The sequence below is a fragment of the Mobula hypostoma genome, chromosome 17, assembly GCF_963921235.1.
Source record: "Mobula hypostoma chromosome 17, sMobHyp1.1, whole genome shotgun sequence".
NCBI classification, from domain to species: domain Eukaryota; kingdom Metazoa; phylum Chordata; class Chondrichthyes; order Myliobatiformes; family Myliobatidae; genus Mobula; species Mobula hypostoma.
In genome coordinates, this window is record NC_086113.1 from 50,036,344 (window position 1) to 50,056,784 (window position 20,441).

General features: G+C 40.6%; 1 protein-coding gene across 2 annotated transcripts in view; it reads right to left on the reverse strand.

Moving 5' to 3' along the window:
• The window catches only part of cdkal1 (CDK5 regulatory subunit associated protein 1-like 1), a 522,933-nt gene that overhangs the window by 265,570 nt on the left and 236,922 nt on the right, over positions 1-20,441 (reverse strand). For both annotated transcript variants that reach the window (XM_063069880.1, XM_063069879.1), the window contains exon 9: positions 11,316-11,482. In XM_063069880.1, coding sequence (XP_062925950.1) covers positions 11,316-11,482 — 167 coding nt within the window. The remainder of the gene's footprint in view (positions 1-11,315; positions 11,483-20,441) is intronic.

A 20,441-nucleotide genomic window follows, 5' to 3' on the forward strand; every position in this document is an offset into this window, starting at 1 on the left:
TCAATAACCTGGGGTATATCCCATCAAACCCTAGGGACTTACCCACCTTAATGCTCTTTGAGAGACTCTATGGATCTATCTTGATGGTGTATAGTAAACCCGTCGATCTGAATCACTGCATCCGGTACGGAAGGGGTTAACCAGGATTTCCTGAAACAAAGGACACACGCAGTCCTAATGTCCCTCTGATTCAGCACCCTGGCTCTGAGATCATCGATTTTATTCACCAGTGACTGCACATTCACCAGCAAGATAGTTGGTATAGGGACACACTGCATCACTGCATCTTACAGAAACTGCATGGAGGTTGACCAACACAATATCAGCACCAGCCTAGCCGTCATCAAGGACATGTATACGAAAAGCAGCTGGAAAAGGGCCAGTAACATCATGAAGGATTCCATCCACCCTACTCATGGATTGTTTGTCCCATTTCCATCAGGGAGGGGGCTACAGAGTATCCATGTCAAGATCACCAGACTCAGAAACAGTCACTTTCCCCAAGCAGCAAGGCTGATCAACACCTCCATCCACTAAGCGACCCTTCTACACCCTCAACTACCACTACTTTATCATTTCCTGTCAGCCACCTTATGTAAGACACTTTTGTGCCGAATGTTATTTTATGGACACACAACCAATCTACGTATCCAAGCTATATATTTATATTAATGGTGTTTCTCTAAAACAAAACTATCTTGCTTTTTTTTGTACTGCAACAGATCTACAGTAACAATTATTTTGATCTCCTTTACACTTGTGTTCTGTAAATGAGATTAAACAACCTTGAATCTTAAGGACCTCATCCACATCTTCCGCAACCCCCTTTATCCAACACTGTTTACATCCCTTCCTTGCCCTGCACCTACCATCCACACCTCCACATACCGACTGCTGTCATCCCAATCTTCATCACTTCCAAACGCCACCTTCCACCAACTCCCCAGTCATCATGGACTCACCTTCATTACTGAGCAGGTGAGAAGGGGTCTGGGAAAACTCAGACGTGGCAAAGCATTGGGACCGGATGGTGTGAACCCCAAAGTCCTGAAGGAGTGTGCTGAGCAGCTGTGTGGAGTTCTCCAGCACATTTTCAATCTGAGTCTCAGCCCGGAAAGGGTCCCGACTGTGTGGGAAAACATCAAGTGTGGCCCCAGTACCGAAGAAGGGCCAACCAAAAGTCTTGAATGACTACCATCCAGTGGCCCTGACCTCACAAGTCATGAAGACGCTAGAGAGGCTGGTCCTGGTTCACCTCCGACCCCTGGACAGATCAGCCCTCCATCCCCTGCAGTGTTCCTACCAGGAGCACAATGGAGTCTATGATGCTATCATCTACCTACTGAACAGAGCTTATTCCCATTTGGATAAGTAAGGCTGCACTGTGAGAATCACGTTTTTTAATTTTGCAAGTGCCTTCAATACCATATGGCCCCCATTGCTGCGGGGAAATCTCCATTCAATGCAGACTGGCACTTCCAATGTATCCTGGATAATGGACTACCTGACTACCTACCTGATAGTTTGAAAATGCAAACAACAGGAATTCTGCAGATGCTGGAAATTCAAGCAACACACATAAAAGTTGCTGGTGAACGCAGCAGGCCAGGCAGCATCTCTAGGAAGAGGAGCAGTCGACGTTTCAGGCCGAGACTGTGTTAGTCCTGACGAAGGGTCTCGGCCTGAAACGTCGACTGCACCTCTTCCTAGAGATGCTGCCTGGCCTGCTGCGTTCACCAGCAACTTTTATGTGTGTTACCTGATAGTTTGTGTGGCTTCAGAGCTGTGTGTCAAGACATGGCTATAAACAGTACCAGGGTCCCACAGTATTGGCTCCCTTCCTGTTTACCTTGTATTTATCAGATTTTAGATACAACACTGTCATCTGCAGAAATTCTCTAATGACAGCAATAGTTGGATGTATCAAGGAGGGATGGGAAACTGAATGCAGGGTCCTGGTGGAGGCCTTTGTCAAATGGTGCAAGCTGAATCACCAGCAGCTAAACATCAGTAAGGCAAAGGAGATGGTGATGGACTTTAGGAAGACTAAGCCTGCATTGCTCCCTGTTACTATTGATGGTGAGCATGTGGATGGGGTGTGGCTTACGAATACCTGTTGGTGCACCTGGATGACAAACATGGGTGGAGCACCAACACGCAGTCTGTGTGCAAGAAAGGCCAGAGTCGCCTCTGCTTCCTGAGGAGACTGAGGCCCTTTGGAGTATGCAGGGTTCTCCTTCACATGTCCTACCAGTCTGCAGTCGCCAGTACAACCTTCCATGTGGTGGTGTGCTGGGGCAATAGCATCAACACCGGTAATACCAACAGGTTCAATAAACTGATTAGAAAGGCTGGTTCTGTTTTAGGAGTCAAACTGGACACACTGGAGGCTGTGGTAGAACAAAGGGCTCTATGGAAAATCCTGGCAATTCGGGACGATGTTTCTCACTCTCTGCTTGCCTCCTTGGCTGAACAGAAGAACAATTTTAGTAACAGACTAAGACAACAGTGCTGCTCCTAAAATGTTATATGAGGAAATTCTTTCCCTCAGCCAATAGGCTCTATAATGAATCAACCTATAGCTGGGGAAGTGATGACCCCCTCCTGATAGACTGTTTGAGGTAACTTATTTTTTAATTCTTCCTAATTCTCTTATAATATTTATATCTGTGCACTTGTAATTCTACTGTGACACTGTAATTTCCTTTGGGATCAATAAAATATCTATCTATCCATGAGTGCTCCTACCTTTCTCCAGTTACCCTCTTGGTCTTGATATATGTATAGAATGCCTTGGGATTCTCTTTAATCCTACCAGCCAAGGACATTTCATGGCCCTTCCTGGCTCTTCTAATTCCACTCTTGAGTTTTTTTTCTGGTTCTCTATCTCCAGGACTGAGTTCGATTCCAGCCTTCTAAGCTTTCATATTTTTCCTTCTTGACATCTAAGGTTATCTTACATTGCCATCTTTATCCTTCCTTCTGAATGGAGCATACCCGTCCCATATATTGTGCAGTTGGTCTTTAAACACCCTCCACGCTGATGTGGATTTGCCCAAAAACAGCTGTACCCAATTAATTCTTCTTAGTTCCTGCCAAATGCACTTATCATTTGCCCTGCTCCAATTTAATACTCGCCCACAAGGTCCATACTTATCCTTATCCATAACTATCTTAAAACTTAATGATTTGTGGTCACTGTTCACTAACTGCTCAATCACTGAAAGGTTGGTCACTTGGCTAGGTTCATTTCCCAACACCAGGTCCAGTAGACCGTTCCTCTTGTTGGACTAGCTACATAATGAATTAAGAAACCCTTCAGGATGCACTTAACAATTTCTACCACAACTAAGGAGGGAAGTTGAAGGCCCCCATGACAACAGTTCTATTGTTTTTGCACCTTTCCTTAATCTGCCTGCATATCTGTTCTTCAATGACCTGGTGGCTATGAGGTGGGTCTTTAATACATCAGAGTGGGATTAAGTTAACCTTCCAGATTAATTTAAATATCAATTAATTAAAGATTAGTCCCAAAATCTCGACTGCAGTATTCAATATGAGAAATATTTAAAAAAAGGCTATGTAACTAATAAGAGAATCGTCCAACTAAGTAATGAAGAGTCTATTTGTAGGAGTGCAATGAGCCATTCGGATGCATACAATGGTGAGGGTAAGGAAACATCCTGGAAGTAATTCAGCATAACTGGCAACCCTGATGGTCATAATTGTAGGTAGCAGGTCACCAGTGGAATAATGGAAACTGGAATGAAGAGGAAACTTTGATTCTGAGATACAAGTACGTTTAATTAACTGCTTAGGATGATTTGCTTGAATTACAGCTTCAATGATATTTTAGTCCAATAACTTCCAGAGATTTATAATGCCAATATTTTAGTTAACAAAGGCAGAATTTGAAGGATGGTGAAGAATTATTGTATTGAAATCTTGAAAAACATGCTTTGATCCAAAGCGCAGCTGTAATTTTCAGCTAGAGGTATCAGTTGAGATAATACTTTGTTTTAGAAGATAGAAGAGTACGGTACAGGAACAGTCCCCTCAGCCCAGGGTGGCTGAGGTAACCACGATGCCAAATTAAACTAATACCATCCGTCTGCACATGGATTGCATCCCACTGTATCCTGTCTATTCATGCACCTGCCTAAATGTCTCTTAAATGTAACTACTGCATCTCCTTTCACCATCTCCATTGACAGCAAGTTCTAGTCATCTACCACTCTCTTTTTCCAGCAATTTTAAACTGGGCGGGGAGATGGGAGTGATTGGGATTTGCGGGAGTGCACTGCAACCCACTGTGATGTCTGCATTTATATATATTAAGAACAACCACTTCGACCAAGTATCTGAAAGCATCCAGTGCTTGACTGGAGATACACTAGCTATAGATAAACGTCTTCAGGAAATGGAAAAAAATTAATGAGTGAATTGTCTTTCGAAAAATGCTGGTCCAATGTGTTACAGAGCTCCAAGTCAAGAGCCATTTTTCTGTACTCCAGATTTCAAGAGCATTAAGTAGAGAATCCAATTTCAAAGTCTGAAAATTTTACCAATAGCGAACAAAAGTGGTTACAATATTTGCATGTTTAAAAGCTTTCTTTTATGAGTGTGAGAGGAAGCATAAATTGAAAGATACATCACTTGGTGCTAAATATCTTAGAAATGCAACTTTTTTGAAGAAGAGGAGAGTTAATAGGTATCACTTATCTCGTAATGGCCATGTCATATATATTGCTGGACAATGACTGAGGTTTTCCGATTGCAGAGTTTTGTAAAGAAATCATAGTCCCACATGTTTAGCAAGCATTGCCCAATGCTGATCATTTCTACTAGGCTAACCGAATCTAGCAAAGACTTATTAAAGACTGAAACACAATTAATGGTACATTTACAAATCCAACTGGGTTGACATAAAACAAATATAGCACCTTTTCAAAGAGTATACTTTACAAACTCAATTGACCTTGTAAGATGTTAGCATGTGATTTCTGTTCATCTGATTTGTTATTATTCTTTCCAGATATTAAATAAGAAAAGACTATAATCAGGCCCTTGCACTTAAGGTCCAACTATGAATATAACTTTATCAAAGCCAGGAAAAAACTGTCATCTGACTGGACATTTTTAATTGCTATTCAACAGAGCAGAAACTATAAAAGGCACTTAATTTATACTTCCCTAACAAGACAAAATGACAACCCCTCATTAAAGCAGTGCAAGCACAACTTAATCTGTCCCTCTCGAATTGCTTTCCAATTGAGTTATATAATGGTCACTGTTATAAAAGCAGATGTGATGAGACCTCACTGTTGTTTGTCTAGCAGGAGGAGTGACCAATGGCAGCACCTGAGTGTTGATGTTTCCTGAAAAATTAGCTTCTGGTTCTAACTGCAGCATAACATGCATCTTTTTTCAAGAATTGGGCAAATTACCAACATTAGATATATTCTGGAGTAACATTTTTTGCTTCACCAATTTTATTTCCTCTCATTATCTTGTGGAATAATTCCCCATAGTATTATATCCAAATGGCTATCATTCATTTAAAAGCTTTGAAATGGTGTTTCATTATGAAGATTTACTATGGAAAACAGCAAAGACTAGTGCCATGCTGTCAGCAAGACCTAAGGACTTCTTTTCAGAGTTGTTCAACATCAACTACAGAACCCATTAAATGAGAATTCTTGATATAACAATGTACCTTGCTGTGGACTCTGCAGTATATTTGTTTACTTACACTGCATTTCCTCTGTAATTGCAATACTATATTCTGTATTTCTTCTAGCTACCTCAATGAACTTAAGAATGGTATGATCTGTCTGGATGGCATGTACACAAAAGCTTTTCACTGTATCTTGGTACATGTGACAATAATAAAACAATCCCAATACCATTATGATTGTCCTGGCTGAAATGCAGTCATCACTTATTTATTTGTTTGTTTGTTTGTTGAGAATGGCCCTCCTGGCCCTTCAAGTGAGCCATCTGCCAGTTTAATCCTAGCCTAATAACAGGACAATATACAATGACCTATTAACCTACTAACCGGTATGACTTTGGACAGTGGGAGGAAACCAGAGCACCTGGAGGAAACCACGCAGTCACAGGAAGAATGTGCAAACTCCTTACAGGCAGTGGCAGGAATTGAACCCGGGTCTCCTGTACTGTAAAGCGTTGTGTTAACCACTACGCTACTGTGCCAACCTCATTACACTGAATAGATTTCTTCCATGCCTGATTTTCCTAAATTAAGTGCAATATATCAACTCTAAAACACAGAATATATAGAATGTCTATATTTACATCTGCTCCATACAAATTTGTTGCTCTCTCAGACAGCACCAGTTTCTTTATATGGTCTCTTCTGGTCTCCACTGTCACAATATATACATTTTGTTCTCTCTGCCTCATCTTCTCTGTAACCTAAAACTTGTCCTTTCTAACATATCCTGACTGAGATGGAAACCATTCACCTGGAACACTAAATCCACTGATTAATCCTGACCTGTTTAATTATTTCAAGCATGCAAGGATGCCCAATTACATGCTTGTAAACAGGTACAAGTAATAAGGAAAGCTAACAGAATATTATCATTTGCTACCTCTGTAGTGAATATTAAAGTGGAGGGGGAGTGGAAAGATGGTGGTTGTTAATATTCATTTAAATGGGGATATCTCATCGAGAATACTATGTACAGTAACAACTTCCTTATTTAAGCAATGATGCTGGAAACTCTTCAGAAATGTTTTCCTAAACTCAATAAAATGGAATGGGTGAGTTGTCTTATAAGTAAAGGCCAGGATCTGCAGGAATTCAGAAAAAAAGAGTAACTGAAGCATACAGGACCTGTGGCATCTTAACACCATGGATATATGGAGGATGTTTCCTCCTGCGGAAGAATCTAGAATGATGGATAATTTTTTAAAATAAGGAATTGTCCGGTTATAAAAGGAATGAAGCACATTACTTTTTTCTTCCCCAAGGCTGAGAGTCTTTGGAATGCCATTTGTCAATGGGCAGTGTAAATAAAATCTCTGAATATCTTCAAAGTAGATGTAGCTAGATACCTGATAAGCAAGGGAACAAAAGATTACTATAGGAAGATGAGCATGCACAGTTAGGGTTATCATCTGATTTTCCATGATTTTTTCCAAGCACCTAACCTTTTTCAGTACTGTCATGTGACTCAACAGGTATATCCTGCAAATGAGTTTCCTTCCATCAATCTTCAATTAATCCCAATTAATATCCTTCAACTCCTCCTCCCATATGTAACAACTTCTTAAAGTTAAGATTAACAAATGTTCTCATTATTCAAGTATGATTTGTTTATGACAGGCCAACTGAGTGTAAAACAAAAATTATAACAGTGTGTGCGGAGAGTGTTTATATGGCCTCCTGTATGTGCTGATGAGGCCACCATGGCTTGGGACTTTCAATAAGATGGACACCAAACTCCTCTGCTGCCATGATTACAGTGATGTCCGGTGTATTGTTTTGAGAGATCTGGGCCAATATTACTAAGGAATGGCATGCAATTCAATAAGTATAAATAAAACCATTGTACATTTATTTAATTGTGTTCATTTATATTCAACTACAAACTCATCTCTCACTGTTCCTGAAAAATTCTATTGATGGATTTCATTCTTTGTATGGGCTTATTCCTCGTGTGTTTTGGAAGGAATACTCTCTTCAGAAAGTAGCAAGTATTGATCTCACACTTAATGAATGTATTTACTACAGAATGGACACTGGAGAATATGGGGCTTATCCTGGCCACTTTTCTCTCTTACCATCACACATTTGTAACACTGATGACATCCCTACTGCTAACTGGGATTAATCATTATTGATCAACTACTTCAGTAGGATAATATAATTGCTTTTACATAGAGTTCTTTTTATCCTGGAAGGCATCTTAGTATACTTAAGAGTAAGAAAGAGGAAATAACGAAACAAGGCCGAAAGCAAAGCTTTGTGGAACTCCAGATTAACATATACAGAACGCTGCAGGAACTCAGCAGGTCAAACAACATCTACAGAAATGAATTTGATGCAACAACCTTAGGGTCTCAGCCTGAAACGTCGACTGTTTATTCACTTCTATAGATGCTGCCTGACGTGCTGAGTTCCTGCAGCATTTTGCATGTGGTACTCCAGATTTCCAGCATCTGCAGAGTATCTTGTGCCCATGGAACTCCTGTAGATTTGGCCTGGGATGAGACAATTGATAACTGACAACCACAACCATCTTCCTTTATGCAAGATAGGAAGTCAACCACTTCTTGAGAATTTCTCTTGATGCCCATTGCCCTAGAATTCATTACTGTTCCTTGATGCCATACTCCATAAATGATGTGTCGATGTCAAGGGCAGTCACTCTCATGCCACCTTTAGGATTCAGCTGTTTGCTCCATGTTTGGAGCAAGGCAAAAATAAAGTGTGGAGCTAAGTGGATTTGCAAAAATCCAAACTAGTCATCAGGGAGCAGTTTGTAATAAATAAGTGCCACTTGATGTAAAAGATACTGACATCTTCCACCACCTTGTTGATGATTAGTACCACATAGATTGGGTGACAAGTGACCTGACTGGATTTGTCCTGCCTTTTGTGAACAGGATACAACTGGACAACTTTCCACAAGATCAACTAAATATCAGTGCTGTAACAGAACTGGAAAAGTTTGGGTAAAGTGCAATTGATTTTGAAGTGGAGGTATGCAGTACCACAGCCAGGATGCTGTCTGGTCCCATTGTCTTTGCTGTATCCACTGCTTTCGGTCATTTTTTGGTATGTGGAGTGTATTAAATTAGCTGAGGACTTGCTTCTGTGACTTGTGATTTGATCGGTCACAAGGCCTATTTCTGTGCTGTGGAATTATAATAATAAACAGCATCACTTTGTAGAGATCTGTTTTCACTTTGACATGAAAGAGGCTTTTTCTGTTGATCAGTGTCAAAAAAAGCGCCAAATTAAATCCATTGTGATTCAATGTTATAAAACAATAAAACAAGAAAACTTCCAGAAGGGGAGTGGGGGCGAGTACTTTTTACAGGCACTGTATATGTTTGGGGGTCTCAGTACTGCAGTACTCAATCATACTCTCCTGAGAGTAGCTCGGACAATGTGCTCTAGGTCCCCCTGTAAAACTGCCATCAGTCACAAGGCTGACTTGTGCTTTGCTGAATTCCACTTTTGGCCTGATTTGGCCCTGAAATGGTCACAAATGCAATCAGCTTTCATTTGCATAATACTGAAAATATATTGCTGTGTGATCGAATTTATAAGAACTCATCTTGAACTGAAATTAGCAAGTGCAAATCGAAAGGATAAATTCTATTACAGTAAAGTCACAACTTGTTTACCACCTTTAATTTACAAAGCTTCCAAATACAATGCTCATCACAAATCTTCTTGGGCAGATTCTGTCGTTTTTTTTTACTGAGAAAGGGAAACAGGTACTGCTTTGAAAAGTGTGATAAGTAGTCTGGAAATTAGCTGAGTAATATTAGGTGGATGGGTTTGAAGAAAAGACTGAATTCTATAATTTTACTAAAGAAAATCATTCAGAATTTTATATGAAATATTAACAGTCCATTCAAATTATATGTGTTTTTCTTTGGATCCTAATGTGAATACTAAATGAAGAACTGTTTATTCATACTTTAACCTCATATGAACATGTTGTAAAATAACTAAAATATAATTGTAAGCTACTTCTTCTTTCTTAATGTAACGTGGAGGAGAAAACAGCATTGATTTTGCTGCCTCTGACAGATCAGAAAAGTATGAACGGATTACACATTTTGGGCGAGGAACAAGAGACTAAAAGCAGGAGCAAAACGCTTCCAGGAAGGCAGAGATTTATTTGCATCTCTTCCAACCTTGTTGACCTCATTTGGTGCTCACAATGTGGCACCCTATATATCACTAATACCAAGTGCAGATGAGATGACTACTTTGTAGAGCACCTGCTCTCTGTCTGCCATGGCCATCTTGGACTCCAGGCAAGCCACTTTAATTCCCTTCACCATCTCTAAATGTCCTGTCTGTCCTCAGCTTCCTCCACTGCTGAGGAAAGCTAAACGAAACCTTGAAGTGCAGCACTTCAAATTCCACCTGGGTGGTCTGCAACCAAACTGAATGAACATTGAATTATCCAGTTTCAGGTAACCTGCTGCCCATCTCTTTCCCTCTTGTAAACTACACAGACCCCCTCACACACACTCTTCTTTCAAAGCCACTGCATCCCAGTCCACCCCCCATCTCCCAGTTTCTTTCCCCTTCTCCTCCAACTCCAACTCCATCTGCCCATCACCTGCATGCTCTTCCCACTGGTATCTCCCCCACACTGCTCCTATTTGGTTCCATGTTCCAGCTTCTTTTCTTAACAGATTCCATAACCTGCAATCCTTAGTTGCCTCCACGACCATGCCCCAACCTCTGTCGCTACCTCCACCCTGTCCTCACCCACCTGACTCTATCTGCCAATCAACTCCCCATCATGTGGATTCACCCATCACTTACCAGCTCTTGCCACATCATTCCCCTCACCTCCTTACATTGGTTTTCTCCCCTCTATCAGTTAGGGTATTAACCCGAAACATTGACTGTGCATTTCTCTCTACAGAAGCTGCCTGACCTGTTGAGTCCAACTAACAGTCTGTTTTTTGTTACTAATTTTGTTATCTGGAGTAATAAGGGGGGGGGGCCTTGGCTTTTCACTAATTATATTTATAAAGGCTAAGTAGTTACTTTTCTGGCAGGTTAAGTGTAATCAAGAGTCCATACTCTTTAATATGAATATTAGTAGTGGTTGATGACCACTTCTTATATATTTCAACAACACATAAAAAAATGACAAGACTGTAGAAGCAAAAGGGACTCATTTTCTAAACTAAAGAAAGGCAAATCCTGTAACAATTCACTCAACCAGAAGAGGTGGTAAAAAAGTATCAGAAAGAAACTCAACAAATAATCAGTTCTGAATGCTGGAAGAGATAAAGTTTATAACCTGGAAATAAAATAATATAGGCCATATAGAAACATCTACAACTTAATTTGTCCTACTGCTGGTTTCAGATTTTATCAGCCATGGCTGCTTTCTATAGCTTTCCTTCTACATTATTACTTCATATGACAATACTCTTCACCATTGAAATACAAAATCACTCAACCACAACTTCACATTCAAGAATTATATTGCACTTCATTATTTAATCAAAACAATGTATTGGATTTGTTGTAAACCAGCTTTTAGAGCAATTTATGGATATTAATTTTCATAATTTCTTACCTCAAGATGCTCCAAAATGTACGGAGGGTTGGTCATTCCGAGCCTAAGCATTGCTCCCTCAGGAATCACTTCCACCAGTTTCCAAAGCAATGTTGGAAGGTCTGTCCCAATGTCTCTTCCGTAAGCACCCGTGTCTTCACTAGTCAGCCATATTTCACAGACACCTTCTGCATAAAGAAAATAAAAAAAACTATAGAACTTTCTGGATTCAAGAAATCTATCCTCATTGGTGTTTAGCTCTTATTCCTAGAATCGTAGAATGTTCACAGCACAGGAGGACATCATTTGACTTTCCATCAACCAGCACAAGTTTCCAATTCCATCCACTGGCCCTTTCCCTTCAGCCTCACAAACCTTCCTTTTCCACATGTTTATTAAATTCCCTTCAAAAGAATTTATCACCACCATATTTGCTGGCAGTATGTTGGATGCTAAGTGTGCATTTTTTTCATCTTCTATGTTCATTCCAGGGACGTGGGTGTCACAGGCTTTAATTGCCCATCCCTAGCTACCCTCGAGAGGTGGTTGTAAATGCCTTCTTGAACCACAGCAGTCCTTGAGGATTGGATATACCAGAAATGCTGTTAGAGAAAGAGTTCCAGGATCCTGACCCAGTGATGAGGCAGGAATTGCAATTATTTCCAAGACAGGAACTGGTGTGGCTTTGAAGGGAATTTCCTGTTGGTAGTGTGTCCACGTTTTTACAGCCTTCGTCCTTCTTGTTGGTTTTGAAAATGCTGACTTGGTGAGATGCATCCTGTGGACGGTACAAACTGCTGCTGCTGCTGTGTGTGCACGCCGGAGGTGGAGTAGTGAATGGTTGCGGATGGGATGCCTATCAAGTTGGCAGGTATGTCCTGCATTAAGATTCAAAGTGCATTTATTTTCAAAGAATGTATAAATTATACACTTTGAGATTTGTCTGCCATCAGGCAGCCACAAAACAAGAAAACCCAATAGCCCAATTTTTTTAAAAACACCGAAACCACTGCGCAGAGATAGATTAAAAAAAACACAAATCATGCAAATATCAGAAGCAAGCCAGCAGCATTCCAAACCAGACTCAGTCCCCAGATCTGCTCCCAGAGCAGCTGCAGTAGGCCCCAGCCTCAGTCCCAATTCATAAGTCATTCAGACGGCAAGAGTTTCGACTAAAAGCATTACTTACTTACATTACAGGCCAAAATACTGTTTGCCTCCCTAATTGCTTGCTGTACCTGCATGCTAAATTCCAGTGACTACTTCATGTTACTTTTAATTTTCTTCCTCTTTGCTTTATTGCTGTGCCTCTTTTCCTTCATCCCCCAAAGGGAAGTCTCCCACTATCTACTCTATCTAAAGCCCACATGTTTTTGTATGCTTCTACCAAATCTTCCCTCAGCCTCTACTGTAGTTCACTTATCTGAAGAACCATCCTCATACATCTTTGCTAGATCCTGTCTGATGCTCTCTCATCCTTCCTATAATGTGACAATAAAAGTATACGCTGATTTTCATGTAACTACTAAATCATTCAATGTTTTAACCAAATAAACTTGTTAAAGTTTTTTTTAAAAATGATTATAAAATATCACCGAAATAACTTTGAAAAGATAATTGAATTACCACATGAATAAACCAGTCTGCAAGACTGAACACACTCAAATCACTAAGATGCCACAAATTCTTGTACAGGATAAATATGTACAGTCATTTTATTTGTTAAAGAAAACCTCCCTCAAGTTAGAAAGAAAATTGCTTATAAATTATCATTAATTATAAATAAACAAATCTATGCATATATGGATAAGTTATTTTAATATTACCATTATCAAACAAAATCTAACTAAAGATCATAAAATACCAATTACAAATAATTTTTTAACTGTTCGCGGTTAATATTGCTGGCCAGTTTTTTTGAAGTAAGTAACTTAATTTTCCCATTTGAACAGTGACCAACTTTCACATTTGGGTGGGGAGGGATCATGATGGAAAATTACCTTGTTTATTGGTGTTCTGCAAGGACAACTGAGAATAGGGATGGAAACTACACTCTTAAGGGAAATGAAAAAGATGCTCAATTCTTAAAACAGCCTGGGTGGGGATTGAATGCCTCCCTGTTGTGATATGGCTTTAAATTAAATGAAGAGGAAACAGCTGTAACAGTAAATCATTACCAAAAAGAGTTACCTAACTTCCATGAGAATTAATTGCCTAACCTAGCAATTAGAACTAAAACTACCACATTGCACAAAACAGAACAAAACAATTAAGGAAGCACTTTACCAGAAAAGATAAAATAAGGGTTTTATCAACAGAGGTTCAGCAATACTACTCAGCCCCAATGACCCTATAACAAATGAATAGGAATAAACTGGTGATCATAAAAATAACAGTCTTCTTTTTACAAAGCATCATGCAGATATTGCAACTGGAAAAATTATGCTGCGGGGTGGCAACTAAAAACAACGAAGATCAAGTATTAAAAGGAATATTAACATTGTAACTGAAGATAACCACTAACTTTATTCAGTAACACACACAAAATGCTGGAAGCACAGTGACTATGGAGCAGCATCAGTGTCGGGAAAGAAACAGTTGACATTTCTGACATTTATCAGGACATCTCGTGCATTTCCTGTGCTTTCCTTGTATACTTAAAACTTCTACTTATGCAATTTTCCACAAGTGGACACATTTTCTCTGTACCACTCTCATCAAATTGCTTCATTATTTTAGGGACCTCCGTTAGGTCTCCACTCAGCAAACTTTTCTCAAGAGAAATGAGGCCCCACCTAATCAGTTCATTCTTTCTTCATATGAACACCCTCTTACTTCTGGTACTAATTTTGTCACTCTAGTGCATCTACATCCTTTTATATAACATGGCAGCCATTACAAAGCATTATACAGTCTACACGTGTTTGGATGCAGGCTTTGTATAACTTCCCTCCCTTTCAATTCTACCCTCTGGAGACTAACTTTTAGTTTGTTATTTTTATGGTCCTTCTAACCTGTGGCACAACTTTCAGTGATCCAGTTGTTCCAAGACCCATATCTTCCAATAAATGATTCCCTATTCCTCCTATTAAAATATGCAACTTCATACTTGTCCGTGTTGAACTCTATCTGACAATTCTGTACATTTAATCTCCTGTGCTCTGTTACACCTTCCATTTATTATTATTGTAATACTAATTATTGAAGCTATTGTTATATATTTTAATTACTTAAATCTATTGAATAGTTTTTAAATGTCTATCAGAAACATTTAAAAACACAACATTGCAGAGGCAAGATTTCAGGATACACAACCCAAAGCGTTCAATCCATTCAGAGCCAGTGGCACCTCCTTGAGGAGGATCAGTTTGTTCAGCACTTTGCATCTGGACAAGGTATGGCCAACTAGGTTGGGATTTCAGGCAGCAGGCCAAGAACAGAATGATTTACCCCCTTATTATTTAATGACTTTTGACAAAAATTGTGCCTGAGTGTAAAGTGTGAAAAGATTTCAAACCAATATCAAGTTCAAAGTCAAAGTATTAGAGTGCATATGTGTTACCATATACACCAAATTCCTCCAAAGAGACAAAATTGATCCTGGACTAAAAGAGAATAAAGGAAGTTAATGAGCTGACAACCTCATTGGATGTTCTCTGTTACAAGGAGCCAGCTAAACTCCTGTCTGAATTTAGAAGGCTGGACTTTTGGTGAACTCGTCAGAGCATAAATCACTTTGGAGGAAGTATATATTTGCAAAATAAAGAAAGCATTTTGCATCTTGCTTTATCCTCTTAAAAGACATCTATACTCAATGGCCATTTTACTAATAAAGTGGCCACTGAGTACATATTCATAGTATTCCGCTCCTGTAGCGATCCACCTCAAGGTTCAATTTGTTGTGCATTCAGTGATGCTCTACTGCACACCATTGCTGTAACATGTGGTTATTTGTGTTACTGTCATCTTCCTGTCAGATTGAACCAGTCTAGCCATTCTCCTCTTATCTCTCTTATTAACAGAGCATCTTTGCCCACAGAGTTGCTGTTCATTGGATGTTTTGTGTAAACTCTGGAGACTGCTGTGTGTGAACATTCCAGGAGATCAGCAGTTTCTGAGATACTCAAACCACCCCATCTGGCACCAACAATCATTCAACAGTCAAAGTTACTTAGATCACATACCTTCATCATTCTGATGTTTTTGGATGAATAACGACTGACCATGTCTGCATGCTTCTATGCACTAAGTTGCTGCCTCATGATTGGCTGATTAGATATTTGCATTAATGAGCAGGCGTACAGTGTACCTATTAAAGTGACTACTGAGTGTATACTCCCCCTCCCAACATTGAGACCCAAGCTCCACTCCAGTCATAAAATACAACACACACTCCCCACCACCACTAAACCGCCATTTGCCCTGAAACCAAAGCCCTGACTAAATCAAGAATGCTGCTCTTGCTTCAAAGAGTTTTCACCATTCAACATTCCAGATTTGCCTTTTGCTCAACAATGATCTCATAATAGACACGACTCTTTGAGTTATTGTAGTTCTACAGAATGTTTTGTCCACTGTATCTATTACTGACTGTTACATTCATCTATATTAATCTCATTTACATGCATAATGTCTATAACCTTTTTTGCACTTCAAATGCTTCTTGATAAGACTACATCTTAACCATCATGAGCCCCGTAGGCCTCTGCAGCTTCCCACAGAGTGTTGTGCTTCAGGGTTCTCGAGCATTTGTATTTATTCATTGTTATGGCCATTAAGCCCTGGAGTTTTCTATTTAATCTTGTCAAGTTAATTGTGACTGGAACAGATTTCCCGTAATCTATGAATTATTTAAAGGCACTCCCGTTTACCTGCCGAACCGTGTCTACACCCACCTGGACAAGCCAGCGAGCACTGTGAGGGTCATGCTTTTTGACTTCTCCAGTACGTTCAACACCATCCGCCCTGCTCTGCTGGGGGAGAAGCTGACAGCGATGCAGGTGGATGCTTTCCTGGTGTCATAGATTCTTGATTACCTGACAGGCAGACCACAGTACGTGTGCTTGCAACACTGTGTGTAAGACAGAGTGATCAGCAGCACTGGGGCTCCACAGGGGACTGTCTTGTCTCCCTTTCTCTTCACCATTTACACCTCGGACTTCAACTACTGTACAGAGTCTTGCCATCTTCAGAAGTTTTCTGATGACTCTGCCATAGTTGGATGCATCAGCAAGGGAGATGAGGCTGAGGACAGGGCTATGGTAGGAAACTTTGTCACATGGTGTGAGCAGAATTATCTGCAGCTTAATGTGAAAAAGATTAAGGAGCTGATGGTGGACCTGAGGAGGGCTAAGGCACCGGTGACCCCTGTTTCCATCCAGGGGGTCAGTGTGGACATGGTGGAGGATGACAAATACCTGGGGATATGAATTGACAATAAACAGGACTGGTCAAAGAACACTGAGGCTGTCTACAAGAAGGGTCAGAGCCATCTCTATTTCCTGAGGAGACTGAGGTCCTTTAACATCTGCCGGACGATGCTGAGGACGTTCTACGAGTCTGTGGTGGCCAGTGCTATCATGTTTGCTGTTGTGTGCTGGGGCAGCAGGCTGAGGGTAGCAGACACCAACAGAATCAACAAACTCATTCGTAAGGCCAGTGATGTTGTGGGGATGGAACTGGACTCTCTGATGGTGGTGTCTGAAAAGAGGATGCCGTCCAAGCTGCATGCCATCTTGGTCAATGTCTCCCATCCACTACATAATGTACTGGGTGGGTACAGGAGTACATTCAGCCAGAGACTCATTCCACCAAGATGCAGCACTGAGCGTCAGAGGAAGTCATTCCTGCCTGTGGCCATCAAACTTTACAACTCCTCCCTTGGAGGGTCAGACACCCTGAGCCAATAGGCTGCTCCTGGACTTATTTCCTGGCATAATTTACATATTACTATTTAATTATTTATGGTTTTATATTGCTATATTTATACTCTATTCTTGGTTGGGGCAACTGTAACGAAAATCAATTTCCCTCGGGATCAATAAAGTATGACTATGACTATGTTTAGCACCGGGTCAGAGTCCTTGTGTTTATGGAGAAGGACTTGTCTCGCTGTGTCACTTGGTCATGCCTCTGAAGCTCTGTTGGTATTCCTTATGTCTAATCTCTTGTTTCCATCTCTTCATGGGGAATCTGCCATTCTTCTGTTCCTGGACTGAGTCGTTTTCAGCACCATTCTTCCGTCTTGGGTCCAGGCCCGACAGTGACCTCTGTGACACTTAACCCTTCATTATCTTGTACATTTCTACAAAATCTCCCCAAAGGTGAACTCAGTCTTCTTCAATCTAACCTCAGAAATGAAAAACCTTACCCTTGGAATCATTCCAGAAAAAACTTTCTGTTTCCCCTCCCAGACCCTCACATTCTGAACCTTAGTGCCCAGAAATGGAAGGAGTGTTTCATTTGAGGTCCAGAAAGAATTTCAAACATTTAACCTATTTTTTCTACTTTTGCCCTCCATGTCTCTATTTATGAACAGATCAAATATGTTTTACTAACAGTATCGCAGCATATCTTGCCATTCTCAATGACTAAACATAAATACACGCCAGGTCCCCATTCACGCACACACTTCGAGACTGTGGCATTTAACCAACATTAACTCTTTCTCATTCTTTAAAATGTAAGAAATTTCATCTCCCCATTAATTGCCTATTCACGAAGTCTATGTTCCCTTGTAAGTCTATCACTTCTTGTTGTCTTCTCCTTTCATCCCTTGGGCGTCATTTATGCTATAAAGGCTTTTAGGCTGGACTTCTTCAAGTGGTTTCTAAGTATCCACACTGAAATCAGCCTTTTGTGTCGCATCTGTTGGTTCTTCTTAATTACCTCTCCACTTCCTCAAGTAACTATAATTTTTTTCCCTGATTATTGTTGTTAAAAGCTTCCCACATAACTACATTAACTGTAATTATTGGGCAAATCCCCTTTTTGAAGAAGAGATATCATATTGTGTTTTTGCAGTTCTCTAACTTCTTCCCTGCATTTACAGAATGTGCTTCTGCTATTCCCAGCTCACTTCCCTTATCAGCCTCGCGTTCATTCCCTCTGGACTAGAAGACTTCTTTATTTTATGTACTACCAGTAGTTCTAGTTCCTCCTCCCTACCAATTTTAATATTATTCTTTGTTTCTGCTTTTCCTTTATGGAGATTTTGGCAGCATCTTCCTCCTTGGCAAAGACTGGTACAAAAACATTTTATATTATAATCTTGTCATCTAACCCTCTGCATTGAGCAACTCCTTATTCCCTTAATTACACACCCCTTCATTTTCTATGTACTTCCTGTTTACTATATAAGGTATGTGTGCTATCTATCACTCTATTCTTGCTTTGTTTATTGTCCCTTTCAAGTCCCATCTTAACCAACTTTACTCACATTGATGAATGTTCCATTTCTCACTTAACATTTTCACCTAACTGCATCACACATTACAAATTTTGTTTCATCATATTCTGTGTCCCCTTTGTCGTCCTGGAAGCTTCCCTCTCCCATAAGGTGTATACGTGCATTAATCCACCTGTTTCCCCATTTCTGTTACTTGAGCTTGGCACTTGTCACAATCTAAATTGCTGCCCTTTTGAGAGTTCTGTCTCTCCGACGAGCACCATTTTTTTATGCATGCTTTGAAAGGGACGATAACACTACATCCGTGTGAATCACCACAGCACCCAGTGACCCTGTGATCTCTGTCTAGGAGGCTGTCTGGGGAAAGCTTCTGGTAAAACTGAAGCAAAGGGTCCAAAAGTTGTATTCTCTACCATCTTCCAGGCCAATGTAGTCTCCGAAAATTAAAATTGAAGAACTCAGAGCAAGGCTCCAGTACTAGAAGGGCAGCAGAGACTTTTGCATACTCTGCTTTACAGAGACATGGCTCACACCCACCACTCCAGCCTGAAGGCTTCACCATCCACCATGAGGACCAGACAGTAGCATCACATAAAGGCAGAGTCATAAGTGTTTGCTCGATAATTAACTTTCTCTGGATCACATACATGGCAGTTCTGACCAAGTCTTCTCCACCACCCTGCCCCTGATCTGAAACATCTGGTAGTCAGGTGTCATCTCTTCTATCTGCTGAGGGAGCTCTTCACTGTCATTTATATTCTACCCCAGCAAACTATAAGTTGGCACCGTAGGTCCTGAACACCATGATCAACAGTCACAAAACAGCCTGATGATCATGGGGGACTTCAACCAGGCTAGCTTGAGGAAATCCCCAACAAACTACCACCAACATGTCACCTATAGATACACACTTGATTACAGTTACACTGTCACCAAAAACACCTACTGTGCGACCCTGCACCCACACTTTGGCAAGTGCAGTCACTTACTTGTATGTCTATTCTTGTCATATAGGCAAAGGCTGAAGATTGCAACATCAGTGGTGCGGCGAAAAAAAGGTCAAGAGGGAGGTGATAAAGATTTAAGTGATGCTTCACTGCCTGAAGAGCCCAATGCTTTTTAAGCACGCTTTGAATGGGACAATAACACTACATCTGTCTGAAACTCCATAGCATTTGGTGACACTGATCTCTGTCTCGGAGACTGATGTCAGAACATTCTTCAAGAAGATAGACCTTCACAAGTTGTCAGGCCACTACAGTGTACCTGGCTGAGTACTGTAAACCTGTACCGATCAACTAGCTGAAATGTTCAAGTGCACCTTCACCCTCTCACTGCTGCTGTCTGAGTTTCCCACGTACTTCCAAAGGGAAGCAACCATACCCTTGCCCAGGAAAAGCAGAGTAAGCTGCCTCAGTGACAATCACCTGGTTGCACAAACATCTACTGTGATGAAGGGCCATGAAAGGTTGGTTATGGCTATAATTAACTCCTGCCTGAACAAGGACCCGAACGCAATCCAATTTCCCCACCGCAGCAGGCCTACAGAGGATGTAATCTCACTGGCTCTCTACTCTGATTTGAAGCACCTAGACAATAGCAAAACATATGTTAGACTGCTGTTTATTAATCACAACTCACATTGAACACCATCATCCCCTCACTATTAGTCAACAAGCTTCAAAACCTGGACCTCTGCACTTCCCTCTGCAAATGGCTCCTCAACTTTCTTTCTGGGA